The sequence below is a fragment of the Quercus lobata genome, chromosome 10, assembly GCF_001633185.2.
Source record: "Quercus lobata isolate SW786 chromosome 10, ValleyOak3.0 Primary Assembly, whole genome shotgun sequence".
NCBI lineage: Eukaryota > Viridiplantae > Streptophyta > Magnoliopsida > Fagales > Fagaceae > Quercus > Quercus lobata.
The window spans coordinates 18,841,179-18,856,202 of record NC_044913.1 but is presented as its reverse complement, the minus strand read 5'-3'; the positions used below and the strand labels follow the sequence as shown (position 1 = coordinate 18,856,202).

At 38.8% G+C, this 15,024-nt stretch overlaps 1 protein-coding gene across 4 annotated transcripts; it reads left to right on the top strand.

The window, feature by feature from the left end:
• Positions 1–1,175: 1,175 nt before the first annotated feature.
• On the top strand, positions 1,176–6,925 carry LOC115966087 (UDP-glucose 6-dehydrogenase 1-like). 4 transcript variants are annotated; one of them, XM_031085424.1, is made up of 4 exons: positions 2,064–2,373; positions 3,185–3,367; positions 3,449–4,773; positions 6,612–6,925. In XM_031085424.1, the coding sequence occupies exons 2-3, from the start codon at positions 3,202–3,204 to the stop codon at positions 4,723–4,725; spliced, it is 1,443 nt and encodes a 480-aa protein (XP_030941284.1). In that variant the 5' UTR covers positions 2,064–2,373; positions 3,185–3,201; the 3' UTR covers positions 4,726–4,773; positions 6,612–6,925. The 4 variants fall into 4 exon arrangements, with proteins under 4 accessions (XP_030941285.1, XP_030941286.1, XP_030941284.1 ...); XM_031085425.1 differs by lacking the exons at positions 2,064–2,373; positions 6,612–6,925 and adding an exon at positions 1,176–1,316 and having other exon boundaries at positions 3,449–4,996; XM_031085426.1 differs by lacking the exons at positions 2,064–2,373; positions 6,612–6,925 and adding an exon at positions 1,971–2,047 and having other exon boundaries at positions 3,449–4,996.
• Positions 6,926–15,024: the final 8,099 nt, after the last annotated feature.

Genomic DNA, 15,024 nt, shown 5'->3' with positions numbered 1-15,024 from the left:
AAAATAAGCCTTATTTTTATTAGAGTTTTTCGTTGACCAAAAATAGTTTTCCATTGACCAGGTTTTTTTTTTTTTTTTGTGCTACCAAACACTAGAAAATGTGGAAAATTATCTTTATAGAAGGTTTTCCAGCAAAAAAACAGAGCGTTAAGGGTAAAAAGATGGGTTATTTACATAGTTATATTTATTTATTATTCATTAAGTGTTTTATACATATCACACAATATGATCCCTATATAAATAGTATTGCAAACAAAACAATTAAGATTATTGTTAGTGGAATGCTGATATGGCAAAATCTAGACCATTAAATCATTAAAGAATGGTTAAGATTTAAGAAAATTTATTTAGTAGAGTACCTTAAGAAATCTAGAGGATCTAAATCCATAAGTAACCTACTATATTTGCATTAAAAAAAATAACTATTCTTTTTTTTTTTTTTTTTGGGTAAAAGATGGGCTATTTCTTATTTACATATTTATTTATTCATTAAGAGTGGTGTACGTGTCACACAAGAAGATTCCTGTATAAGTAACCTACTATATTTGAATTAAAAAAAGCAAAAAAACATGGAAACCTACTATATTTGCATTAAAAAAATAATTCTTTGCCTTTATACTGGTGAGTTTTTTTTTTTTTTTTGGGTAAAAGATGGATTATTTACATATTTGTTTATTCATTAGGAGTTATGTACATATCACACAATATGAATCCTACATAAGTAGCCTACTTATTTGCATTTTAATAAAAAAATAAATAAAAAACAAAATTACCTGCCGTATATGTGAGGTGCATTGAAAAGCAAGTAAAACGAAAATGCTAAATAATAAGAAAAATGCTATGTTTACAATAATTTTATAAAAAATCTTAAATAGCAGTTGTTATCATTGTTATTGATGTACAAAAAATTAATTTTAGTGATTGGTTAAAATTAAAATTGGTAACAACTTACCACCTAAAATTTGTTTTTATTTTTTTTATATTTTATGAACCACCTAAAATTTGTTGTGAAAATGTTATAAAAATGTTGCGAATATAACACTTCTGAAACAATTTTAGACCTCTTATTTAAACCGAATTATTTTCTAGTTTCCTAACCAGCATTATATATACCTAATCACAGTTTAAAGGAACTTGCAATTAGGTTCTTTTTTTTCTTTTTCTTTTTCTTTTTTCTTTTTTCGAGGGGGTGCAATTTGGTTCTAAGCAAACTACCCCTCTCTCTCTCTCTCTCTCTCTCTCTCTCTCTTGTATTATACTTCACGCTTTCCATTCCATCAAACTCCTTTGCTGCTGATTTGTGGGCATTTTCCAAGGTATCAACACGTTAACTTTCACTTGTTCCTTTTAAATCAAGCTCTCTGACAGCCACTTTATTTATTTATTTATTTTAATTTATACTTCTATGTACTAATCCCGTGGCTTTGATCTCACTCAATCACCTTTTCAACCCCCCACCAAGCACGTTGTTTCTGGGCCATGAAACGCTTTGTTTACTAGAATTGTTACATTTTTTATTAAGAAGGTGAAGAATTTCAACTAACGGCATTCATTATCAGGCTAAGACATTAATAATTTGTTTTGGTATAGGTGACATTTAAAATCCAGATCTCTTATTCAAGAAAAATTTTTACCAATTAAACTAACTAGTTTGTAGTACACATAATTGTTAAATTTTTGGTGAATAGTTAAAGCCTCATATGTCACATCATATAAAAAAATACCACGTAAGAGAATATTGTGTGCGTCCTTTTTGTTTTATTAATATGAAAATTACTTCTTGACTTTTTGTGAGAATTGGGTTTTGCCCAAACTCATTTTTGTAGTATATCCCTTGAAAATTTTATTCCTTTGTGTTTTATTAATATGAAAATTACTTTTTGACTTTTTTGTGAGAATTGGGTTTTGCCCAAACTCATTTTTGTAGTATATCCCTTGAAACTTTTATCCCAAAAACACAATATCTTGTTTTTGTGTTTATCCTTATTTCAAATCTGGGTTTATAAAGATATTGATAATGATTTGATATACATAAAAGTCTTAAATGGTGGGTGGCTTGAACTAGATTTCCCTTGTTTGTTATTTGAAGGTGTGTTTGAAACGTGTTGAACGTTCCAGTCCACCTTTTAAATCTGACTTAGCTGTGCTTTGTAAAAGTACAGAGCAGCAGTTTAGATCATAGGCTTGAGGTATTTAAGGAGATGTTGGTGTCCTTATTTCCTTGCCTCACCTAGTATTCTAGTACATATATTCCCTTTTCTTCCGTCTCTTTTATATTGACCTTGTGTCCTTATTTCCTTGCCTCACCTAGTATTCTAGTACATATATTCCCTCTTCTTCCGTCTCTTTTATATTGACCTTTATATAATTAAGGTACTTTTTTTCAAAGAACCTTTTTAGTAAATGACACTTGTTTAAGGTTTGGTCAAATGCTTTATTTTTCTTATTTTTTCTGAGTGTTTGCTGCAGAGTTTTTCTCTTTGTTCTCGGTAATGAGTCTGGTAATTAAAGTTTTGGTCTTATTTAATGTGAATTGCTATCTAAAAATGCCCGGGTTGTGTTTGTTGGGACCGTTGGGAATTTATTTTGATACAAGACTAGCCTCTCATAGCCTAAGGACTTTCTAAGATTTATTGTCTTGCTTTTTTTTTTTTTTTTACCTCCTGGTTCAGAAGATTTAGATTCCAATTCAAGTTTGTTTATTGTTCTTTGTAGTTTAAGCACGAACATTTTAATGGTATAGATCAACCATATTATTATGGATCTATTATTGCAAAACTTCACATAAGATATGACTTGGAAGGGCAAAGTGATTATGTTATATTTTATCTTGTTTTGGGCAGTAATCAACCGTTAAGTTCTAGTCCTTTCTTTCAGTTCCCGTTCAGATCCATATATGCTTGCTTTGGTTTCACTTGTAACATGGACATATATGACTCAACCTTCTGTGGTAGTTAATAGGTTCTAACCCATATTCCATAATTCAGTTGCTGTTGAATCAAAACTAGGCAGCCTTTTAGCAATGGTGATGGGATATCAATGTAGTTGACTATGAATAGAACAAGTGTAATATTTGACGTGCTTTGTAGTACGTGTCTGTATATGTGCAAAAATTTTCTGCAACAATAAAATGAGAGCTTAGTTTGATGTATTATATATGATGCATGATTTTTTGCCCCCTCAGGAATTTAACCTAAGAAAATGGTGAAAATTTGCTGCATTGGAGCTGGGTATGTTGGAGGTCCTACCATGGCAGTCATTGCCCTCAAGTGCCCCTCAATTCAAGTGGTTGTTGTTGACATCTCTGTCTCTCGTATCACGGCCTGGAACAGTGAACAGCTCCCCATTTATGAGCCGGGTCTTGAAGATATAGTGAAGCAGTGCAGAGGAAAGAACCTTTTTTTCAACACTGACGTGGAAAAAAATGTTTATGAGCCGGGTCTTGAAGATATAGTGAAGCAGTGCAGAGGAAAGAACCTTTTTTTCAACACTGACGTGGAAAAAAATGTTGCAGAGGCAGACATCATTTTTGTTTCAGTTAACACCCCAACCAAAACTCAGGGCCTTGGAGCTGGCAGAGCTGCAGACCTGACATATTGGGAGAGTGCAGCCAGGTTGATTGCTGATGTTTCAACATCCAACAAGATTGTTGTTGAGAAGTCAACTGTCCCAGTGAAAACAGCCGAGGCAATTGAAAAGATCCTCTCTTTCAATAGCAAGGGCATCAACTATCAAATTCTCTCAAACCCGGAATTTCTTGCTGAGGGAACAGCTATTCAGGACCTCTTTAACCCTGATCGGGTTCTCATTGGAGGGAGAGAAACCCCTGATGGCCAAAAGGCAATTCAAACATTGAAAGATGTATATGCGCATTGGGTGCCTGAAGACAGGATCATCACAACCAATCTCTGGTCAGCAGAGCTCTCCAAGTTAGCTGCCAATGCTTTCTTGGCCCAGAGGATTTCGTCTGTCAATGCTATGTCAGCTCTCTGTGAGGCAACTGGGGCAGATGTTTCACAGGTTTCCCATGCTGTTGGTAAGGACACCAGAATTGGATCCAAGTTCCTTAATGCTAGTGTTGGTTTTGGTGGATCTTGCTTTCAAAAAGACATACTCAACTTGGTCTATATTTGTGATTGCAATGGCCTACCTGAAGTTGCCAACTACTGGAAACAAGTCATTAAGGTGAATGACTACCAAAAGAAGCGGTTTGTGAACAGGGTTGTCTCTTCAATGTTCAACACAGTTTCTGGTAAAAAGATTGCCATACTTGGGTTTGCCTTTAAGAAGGATACTGGGGATACAAGGGAAACACCAGCAATTGATGTGTGCAAAGAGCTGTTGAGAGATAGAGCACGGCTGAGCATATATGATCCACAAGTCACCATGGATCAGATCCAAAGGGATCTCTCGATGGACAAGTTTGATTGGGATCATCCAGTTCATCTCCAGCCAATGAGCCCTAGTACTGTGAAGAAAGTGAGCATAGTTTGGGACGCTTATGAGGCTGCAAGGGATGCTCATGCGATCTGCATTCTAACCGAGTGGGATGAGTTCAAGACCCTTGATTACCAAAGGATTTTTGATAATATGCAGAAACCTGCATTTGTGTTTGATGGTAGAAACATGGTGAATGTCAAGAAGCTGAGGGAGATAGGATTCATTGTGTACTCAATTGGGAAGCCATTGGACCCATGGATTAAGGACATGCCTGCTGTGGCATAAGATGAATATCCTCTCTTGTGAATTGAAAGCTGCACCTGAGCATTAGAGGTGAATTTGATTCTTTAAATTTTTTATGTTCATTTCTTTATTTTCTAGCCTGTGTGGCATTACAATCATGTAATGGTACTTCTGTTGTTCACATTGGAATCGTCAAAACTGATATTTGCCTAGGTTAATTTGTTGTTATAAAATAATGGATGAAATATAATTTCTAGTTCTTTGGAAAGTTGTCAATCGTGCAAATTATTTTCATTTTGGAAAGAAATTTTATGGTTTGCATAATTCCGTAGTCGTTTACTCTATGTTCAGGAGTTTATAAAGGAATCAAATAGAATGGATTCTAACTATGTGTTTGGACTTTGGGTAGAGCCTTTGTAGCCAGAATTTGGAGTGTGGAATTTATTTATGTCCTTGATTGGCTTCACAAATGAAGAAATTTTCAATTTACGCGTGGAAAATTAACATGAAATTTGAGAGTAATAAATTTAAATTCCATCAAATGTAATTTGAAGAATTCACTGCGAGAGTCTTTCGTAGACCAAATTCCCATTATTTACGGTGATTCTTCACATCTTCTCAGCTTCTTTGTTGCTATTCAAATTCAAGATTCAATGTAATCTTTTATAATAGGATTGCAAAGAGTTTTTTTTTTTTTTTTTTGGTTATTTGCAAATATGGCCTTTTATGAACTGGTGTTTGTACAACCTGTATAATGGCTTGATCTGGATGGTTTTAAATTCGTACTCTGTTGTTGAAATAACACCTATAAGTGGGTTGAACTGTTCAAAATATTAAGGTACAAAATCATGAATCAAAACAGGGTCCATGATTTAGAATGTAGGTTTTGCAGTCAGGAATGGCTAGAGTTTGCTTGAAGGAGTTGTTGCATATGGGGACTCTTGGTCATTAGTAATAGCTGAGAGAGAATGTTGATATTGATTAGAGACAAATCTGAGAAAACTATACTTTTGAAAGAATAGATCATCTTCTTTGTGCTATTGAGAACCATACATGAGAGCAAGCAAACTGAGAGAGAATTTTGTTTCCAGTTAGCATGGGTTTGACACTTTATTTATTAGTGTGGTATCTAGGCTGTTGTGCCTTGTATCAGACAGTATATGAGAGGAGCAGGGGTGGGAAAGCAGGATGGGGTCTTAGCTTTTGTTCTTTTTTTTGAGGAAGAGGATAGAAAATGGCAGTGCAGATAGTTTTTAACAACTACAAATGCAGCTGGTATAAGGGATAGGGAATGGAAGGGAAATACATTGCATATGTGGTGAAGAGTCTTGAAAATAGAGGGTTGATTGCAAAGCAAGTTGTTTGTGAGGGCAAAGGAAACCTAGGATGAAGGGCAGATGAACTACCCTAGTGCAATTGTCAGCACAAACTTAATGCACTTAAATCTCTTAAGCAAAATGGTTGGTCTATGTGAGACTAGAAAAGAAGAAGTGGTTTTGAAGATTCTTAAGGATGAGAAAGAAAATGCTGCAAGTGGAGATTGGTTGATGGAGATTTGTGTTAAAAAGGGTGTGCTTATAAAGGATGATCTAGCATCACTGAAAGCTGTTTGTGATAAAATTGAAGAATTAGACAACAAGGTCGGTTAGACGTATAAATCGATAGAGCTGTTTATTATACTTTTATGCTAGAAAGTTTTAATGACCTTTTTTGAATTTGTCTTTTTTTTTAACTGGTTGCTAATTTCTTATTGTCTTCTTTACGGTATTTTCCCCAGCATAATGTGTTGCGAAATTTATTGCAAGTTAAAAAGGTGCTCATATTGTGGAGAAGTGTAAGGCTAAAGTGAATTATTAGGTGATTTAGAAAGTATTTTATAATATGTTTCCATTGTAAATCATAATTTTCTTTTAAATTTTGAACATTAGGATAAGGAAAATCTTGCTGCTTCAGTGGTCAAAATGGCTTTTCATCATTCAAAGATTTCGTTTGTGGTAGTCTACGAAAGCTTGTGAAAGCTTGATGCATGAGAGGTATATGATGAGGAAAATGCGAAACCAGATCTGACTGAAGAACAATTTAAAATTTGTGCTTGATTTATGGGGAAAGTGAAACAATTTCTCATATCAAAGAAAGTTCAGGGTAATTGGAAGAAAAACCTAGTGACAATGTTTATTTCAAGGACATGGAATGGATTTATTTGAGATTGCTCTTAACAAACTTGAATCATTATTAGATTTCAGATTTCAATTTTAGTTACTTAAATGATTTTCAATTTTTAAGAGGATGTGTAATCACTATCATTAAGAAATGATGTTATAGGAATAATTTTATGATGTGATTTACTATCATAATACTCTTTTGATAAGAAATTAGTTCACTCAACAGAGTTGTATAAGTAAGGATTTTACAAAATCTGATTAGATTCAAACTATTATTTTACAATATCAATCATTTTATATCTGGTAGACAGAGACACCAGGAGATGCCAACCAAATGAGTTAGAAGACTCTTAGTATTATTAAGAGAGAGAGAGAAAGAAATATATATATATATATATATATATATTCTGAATAATTGTTAAGATTTATATAATTATAAATATTAACATATTGTTTTTTTAGTGAATTCATACCTTAAACACATACAATAGAGTTAATAACTAAATATAAAAGTAGGATTCCATGTATTAAGTATTTATAGGTGTGCATTAATTATTTATAAATAATTATATGGTTGATTTTTTTAATTATATCAAAAACATTTTATTTGAAATATGACATCCTTGCTTATATTTAATTTTTTTTTTAATTTTTTTTTATACTAGTTGAAACAAAAAAAATTAAAAAGTAAAAGCAAATTTAGTAACACATGCAATCAAGAATACCCAAAATAACTATAAGCACAAATTAGTTAAAATAATCAAATATTTGTAAATTCACGAAAAAAAAATATTTTAATATTTATAATTGTAAGGACACGATTTGCAACGAACCTTAACAGTGTTGGGTTCGCACGTAAAAAGACCCAGATAATATGATTTGTAGAGTGTGGGTGTAAAGAACTAGGTTAACTGTGGTCTCTTAAAAAGATTCACTCTCACGTATATTAAAGGTCTAAAGTTGGTACAACAATCGTTTTCTTTAGTGATCAATACAATTCTTTTTCTCTACTTTTTCTCTCTTCCTTTTTGTCTGTGTTTTTCTCCCTTTTCTTTTTTTTTTTTGTTCCGATCTCCTTTTCTTCATGCTCTTCTTTTAGTTTATATACCCCCCTTTGTGTTCCATCCTCACCGCACACGTGTAGGTTGGGTCCGGAAGATTTCTTTCTATCCCATCTAGCACCTCCTAGAACCTCCTATGGGCAGCTATAAGGTTGCTTCCTTACTGTTTAGGTATCACCTCCACATTAATGCGGCCAGAGAATTGGTTAAGAGGTCATTAATGCGGAGGCAGTTGTAGTGATAGATATTTGTTTGCCTTATCTCTTTCATCCTTGGTCGGTTATTCTATCTTTTACGGTGACCTAATTCTGAGGTTTGGTTGCAATAAGACCACGTCCTGATCGTCCTCGGACGCATATTGCCGAGGAGTATGGTGTCCTCGGACGGATACAGAACCCTACCCTTGTGATGTTGACTACCATCCCCATCAGTAACTATCTTATGACCTGACTTGGCTTCCTCGGATGAATATGCATCCTCAGATGGGCCACGGGCCCAACAATCCTAAATCAATTCTGAACTTTATGGGCCTATTGATCGAACGGTCACCACAATAATTATATAAATCTTCTTTTTTTTAAGGATATATGGCATATGTAATTATATAAACCTTAAGTACGTCAAGAGCTTTCTAACTAACTAAACTGGTTGACACATTTTGGCATTTTCAATGAAATCATCTAGAATTAAAATTATTATTTTCCCTATTTTAACTATCAAATTAATAATAATGATAATAGTAATAAAAAGCTTAACAATTAACAATTTATATAACCTTAACTCATTTTATTAACATTCCTTTTAGTGATAGAATATATACTTCTTCTTTTTTTTCTTTTTTCTTTTTCTTTTTTTTTTTTTATTTTTTTTATTTTTACAAAATAGAATTTCTACTCTAACATAATCTAAGTGTATATGTGTATAAAACTCCTTCCTTAAAGCTTGAACCCCGGCCCTTACCCCCCACACTCCACAAACATTTGAAATGACCACCGCACTAAGGGTACGCGGTGGTTACAAAATATATACTTCTATATGTGTGTAATCAGGGCAGTACTAGCCTAAATTTTTGGCCATTAAAAAAATATATTTATAAGGCATGTGGGGCCAGAGAATTCATGTCCCGGCCCACTTTCCATTAGGACCCAGGGCCCGTGCCGAGGAGAGTAGTTGCCGAGGACAAGTAATGAAAGGCCAAGTAGTCTAAAGATGCAGCCGAGGATGACTCTGTCCTCGGCATCTCGAGACTTAAAAGGAAAGAACGACATGTCATCAAAGGCAGCCTCCAAAGCGCTCCCAGAAGAAAAGGCGAGTAGAATGGGACTCGCATAGGGGTACGGAGTGGGAGTGGTTCAAGGAAAGGACGTCACCTCCACATTGAATGCGCCAACAAACGTCCTAGCCATATTGCTGGGAAAAGACTCCTGAACAGTGTGGTTTCGGTTATTGCAACTAACAGAAAGTAGGTGGAGGCGGCTGATGAGACAGGTACTCAAGTAGTTACCTGCCTGATCAACAGATGGAAGGTCAGATCAACCGAGAAGGGTTATATAATGTAAAGGCTTATGCGCCAAAAAAGGGGGCCTGAAACCAGGGTACCCAGAAAAGGGAAAGGAAGAATAAGAACATAAAGCTCTATGGACAAGATCCACGAACAACCTTAGCTCACCTCTATGCGTCCACCATGAGTACCATGCTTATCCACCGTCTGGTGACCAAGGTCTAGCCTTTCAAGCCCACGCTTTGCAAATTTTATTGTTTGGGCCTTTTAACGTACGAACCCAAGACCGGTTTGGGATCGTTACAAATTGAGTCCTTACAATTGGCACCGTCTGTGGGGAAGGCGCGTGCGTTGGCACAGGCGGTGGAAGGATTGAGCTCCTGTCAAACAAGGGACTGAGAAAGCCCCTCTGTCATCTCCAGCAGACCGCTGTTGTTGCCCTCATATAAAGTTCCACTAAGGGCTACGCTTCGAAGCACCAGTGGCACTGGTAGTTCTAGGGGGTTCCAACATCAAGTCAACGCCCCACACCTAGGCCGAGGGGCTAATCCTCGAAACTTAAAAAAAAAATCTAAGTTTTGGACAGAACCAAGGTATTGTATGGTCCTCGGATTCAAACCTATAGGGAAACCAACTACTTAAAGAAAAATCTAAGTTTTGGACAGAACCAAGGTATTGCATGGTTCTCGGACTCAAACCTATGGGGAAACCAACTACTTAAAGAAAAATCTAAGTTTTGGACAGAACCAAGGTATTGCATGGTCCTCGGACTCAAACCTATGGGGAAACCAACTACTTAAAGAAAAATCTAAATTTTGGACAGAACGAAGGTATTGTATGGTCCTCGGACTCAAACCTATGGGGAAACCAACTACTTAAGGAAAAATCTAAGTTTTGGACAGAACCAAGGTATTGCATTGTCCTCGAACTCAAACCTATGGGGAAACCAACTACTTAAAGAAAAATCTAAGTTTTGGACAGAACCAAGGTATTGCATGGTCCTCGGACTCAAACCTATGGGGAAACCAACTACTTAAAGAAAAATCTAAATTTTGGACAGAACGAAGGTATTGTATGGTCCTCGGACTCAAACCTATGGGGAAACCAACTACTTAAGGAAAAATCTAAGTTTTGGACAGAACCAAGGTATTGCATTGTCCTCGAACTCAAATCTATGGGGAAACCAACTACTTAAAGAAAAATCTAAGTTTTGGACAGAACCAAGGTATTGCATGGTCCTCGGACTCAAACCTATGGGGAAACCAACTACTTAAGGAAAAATCTAAGTTTTGGACAGAATCAAGGTATTGCATGGTTCTCGGACTCAAACCTATGGGGAAACCAACTACTTAAAGAAAAATCTAAGTTTTGGACAGAACCAAGGTATTGCATGGTCCTCGAACTCAAACCTATGGGGAAACCAACTACTTAAGGAAAAATCTAAGTTTTGGACAGAACCAAGGTATTGCATGGTCCTCGGACTCAAACCTATGGGGAAACCAACTACTTAAAGAAAAATCTAAGTTTTGGACAGAACCAAGGTATTGCATGGTCCTCGGACTCAAACCTATGGGGAAACCAACTACTTAAAGAAAAATCTAAATTTTGGACAGAACAAAGGTATTGTATGGTCTTCGGACTCAAACCTATGGGGAAACCAACTACTTAAGGAAAAATCTAAATTTTGGACAGACCCAAGGTATTGCATGGTCCTCGGACTCAAACCTATGGGGAAACCAACTACTTAAAGAAAAATCTAAGTTTTGGACAGAATCAAGGTATTGCATGGTCCTCGGACTCAAACCTATGGGGAAACCAACTACTTAAGGAAAAATCTAAGTTTTGGACAGAACCAAGGTATTGCATGGTTCTCGGACTTAGGCCCATGGGGAAACTAGATACTCCAAGAAAATCTAAGTACCAGATACGGCCCAATAACATGCATGGCACCTCGGATGATGCCTTTAGTCCCTCAAAAGTATGTATAGGTACAAATTCAAACTCTGAGATATGATCCCAAGTATGTTATGTGTACAACTATTCATCCATGTTAAGATAACTAGATCAAAAACCATGAGATTCGTAACCATAATAAATATCGCAAGGATAACCAACATGTAATTTAAAGGAAAAATGAGGAAAAGAATTTCATATATGTGGTCAAGGAGTTCAACTACAAGCAAATTATAAAGTCTTCAAAACAAAAAGGAAACTAGTTAACAGTTAAACTAGAAACAAATACAAAAGTCAGCCTGGGCTTTTACTTCTTCAATTTCGTTTGGGCCACATCCTGGGAAGGTTGAGCGGGATTAGCCTCAGAGCCCTGGGAGACATCCCCTTATTGGGAAGGCTTGGCAAGATCAACCTCGGTACCCTGGGGGACATCAGTAAGGGGAATAGCCTGAAGGGGTTGAACAAAGATGGCTGGCTTCTCAACACAGGAGATCTGGGCATTGACTGTAGACAGGGCGAACTCCTAAGGCATCTCGGGATTCAGACCTCCAGGTGCTTCTGTCGCAGCATGAGGCTTTCCTCCTTCAGTCGACTCACCAGGAGTGACGACGATCTGAGCAGCTTCTGACTGAGCAGCCTCAGCCTCCTATGGAGCGCTCATAGCCTCGGAGCTGGTGGAGGCGGTCTCACGAATGGCTAGAGGATAAAATACGCTTTCCGCCTTCCACAAGTCGGACGAAACTTCCACCCCAGCTCGTTTGAGGGCCTCTTCCCAAATCTGGGAGCAGTATAGCCTGCATACTTCTGGGATTTGAGCTTTAAGGGAGGCCTGGGTATCAGCCACCCCCGTCTCGTAACCCTCCTCCTCGGCCTTGTCCTTAGTAGTTTCAGCCTCAGTTCTGGCAAACTCAGCCTCCTGCTTGGCCCTCACGGCTTCATCCCTGGCAAACTCCGCCACGCCCTTAGCATTGTCTGCCATGATCAGTTTCTTCTTCAAATCACTGATCTGCTCCTTAGCTATCTGCAATTGCTCCTCGGCAGCGAGTAGGCACTTTGTCTGTTCCTCGGCCTGTTTTTAGGCACCAGTTAAACCTGCCAAGGCACTATCCCTGTCTCGGGCAGCCTCCTTTAAGTCCTCCCTAGCCTTCGCGAGGTCAGTCTCGGAAGCTTTGAGGGTCCGCGCAACATCTATGCGTTTGGTGCGCTCAACCTCGACGGTCTTACTCTGCCCCTTAACTTCTTCCTCCATCCTATAGGTGGCCTGGATAGCCTGCCAATTAAGACAAGTATATTGTGAATGAAAATCCGGGAGCAAGAATTGATAGAGTCTTAGGTTTCAAGAGTCTTACCATACCTAGGTACCTCTTCGCGCTGAGGAAAACCTCCTGCATCCTCATATTCTTCAACTCCTCCATATCAGTAAGAAGTAGCATAGTCCTTCCTAACGCGTCGGCCACATAACCGCCTTCGCCATCTCCAAGGTTCCTCATGGACGCGTTCTCCAGCAATGGCTCCCCGTGGAGCATTGGGGCGGGAAGCCAAGCACTCGACGCGGATTGGGCTTCGATCCCTTTCTCCTGGCTTTGGTGCCCGATCTTTAACTGTTTCTGAGCTCACGGGGCTTCGTCCCTCTCCTGAAAGGATTGGGATTTTCCCCCATCCATGGGTTCCTTACCCTTGGGACTCCTCTTTTTCTTTGAGTCAGTGGGCTCCAGTCGAGGAGGCAGAGCTGATTAGGGAGGAGTAAGAAGTTTGGGACGGGGAGATTGTGGCTGCGACTTAGTAGAGGAGGACCTAGTCTGGACGGGCTGGGGCTGAGGTGGCGGAGTTAGAGCATTAGATTGCGGTTTTCCCTGTGCACCCTTCCCCGGCTGACCCTCGATGAGGTCGAACAAGCGGGTCGGGGGCTTTCTCTTAAGACCCATCTCGGCTCGGGAGGATGTTCCTATTGACAACAGTTCCGCTTCAAACAAGTCAGGGTCACCCAGATCACTAGAAAGATCCTCGGATGGGTCAGCTTGGTCAAATGCCCCAAAACCCTCCTCGGATAGACCCAAGTTACCTTCGTCCTCCGCTGCCTAATGAGACGACGAAGAGTCCACCAATGGGATGCCCTCTGAGATAGGAGATTCTTCAGAGATCAAAAACCCTTGTTCGACTACGGTAATTTTCGGAAGCCGAGGATGGTTAGCGCTGACCACGTGCTTTGGGTCGGCAAATGATTTCTGAATGGGATCGTACCCTAAGATTTTGTGAGCGGCTCTAACTTGACCATCCTCGTCATTTACAAAAACTGCTGCTTGAAGAACAGTCTCCAAATCAACCCGGTTAACCAGATGAAAGTGTTGGTGAAAGGCGTTTGGATCTACAAAAAGAGACATGTACATGGTTAGTAACCAAACCACACCAAATTAAAATGACGCAAAGGATTGGCACCCTTCTACTCTCTATACCCCACCTAGTTCTCCCTCCACCATTGGGCATGGAAGGCCATCATGTCATTCCCCGGATACGATAAGAAAGTCCTTGTTCAACCCCTTGTTGGAGTCGGGGAGGCACTAGATTAGCCGAACCCTATCGTCTCTCGTCTTCATGTAGTAGGATTTGCCCTTCAAATTTTGGAGATTGTAGCACCAATTTACGTCATGATGGGTTAGTCTTAGCCCTATTTTTTCGTTTAAGGCATCCACACAACCCAGAATCCTAAACATATTGGCAGCACACTGGATGGGAGCTAATCGGAAATGCCTAAGGTAACTCTTCATTACTGGCCCCATGGGGATTCTCATACCCCCCTCTACGAAGGCGAGAATGGGAATTACCACCTCGCCCGTCCTTCTCAGAAGATGCCACTCCCCCATCTTACAATGCCTCAAACTTACGTTGGGGGGAATCCTATAATCAGCGATGAACTTTTCCATCGCCTCTTCAGTATCAACCAATTTACTCAATTTAACCATCTCTAAGAGCTACTAAACAAACTCAGTGGATGACGAGAGAAGGAGAGGAACGAGAGAAAAATAAACCCAAAAAAGAAAAAGCACGAGTTAGTGAAGGCAGAGAACTTACAGAAAAGAGGAAAGGTGCCTTGGACAGGCTTTTTGTGCTGGAGATAGACTTGAATTTGGATGAAAGTTTGGATGAACTCAAGATATATGCGCTAGAACTTTTAAGTGCAAAAGTGAAGAGACAAATCAGTTCCAAAAATCATTTATACCTCCCATCGAAAGTAACTGCACGAATTTTTCCGCCCATAAAGGTAAGGAAATCTCCACCGTTAGATCACCATTGCGCCGTTGAACATGGGAAGCACAGAGCCGCCTGCATTTAATGTGGACACGTTTCACCTTCCAAAGGCTCCAAGAACGTGTCTCGGGTAGACGAAGAGTCTCGGGAACCGATAGGTGACAAGGATTGACAAGCTTTGACAGAGGCCTGATGTCAACAAAACCCTCCTATCCATCCGAGGATCCGGACAGCAAGATTTTGAGGGGCTATTGTGGGGACAGAGAATTTATGTCCCGATCCACTTTCCATTAGGACTTAGGGCCCGTGTCAAGGAGAGTAGTTGCCGAGGACAAGTAATGAAAGGCCAAGTAGCCTAAAGATGCAGCCGAGGATGACCCTGTCCTTGGCATCCCGAGGCTTAAAAGGGAAGAACGAC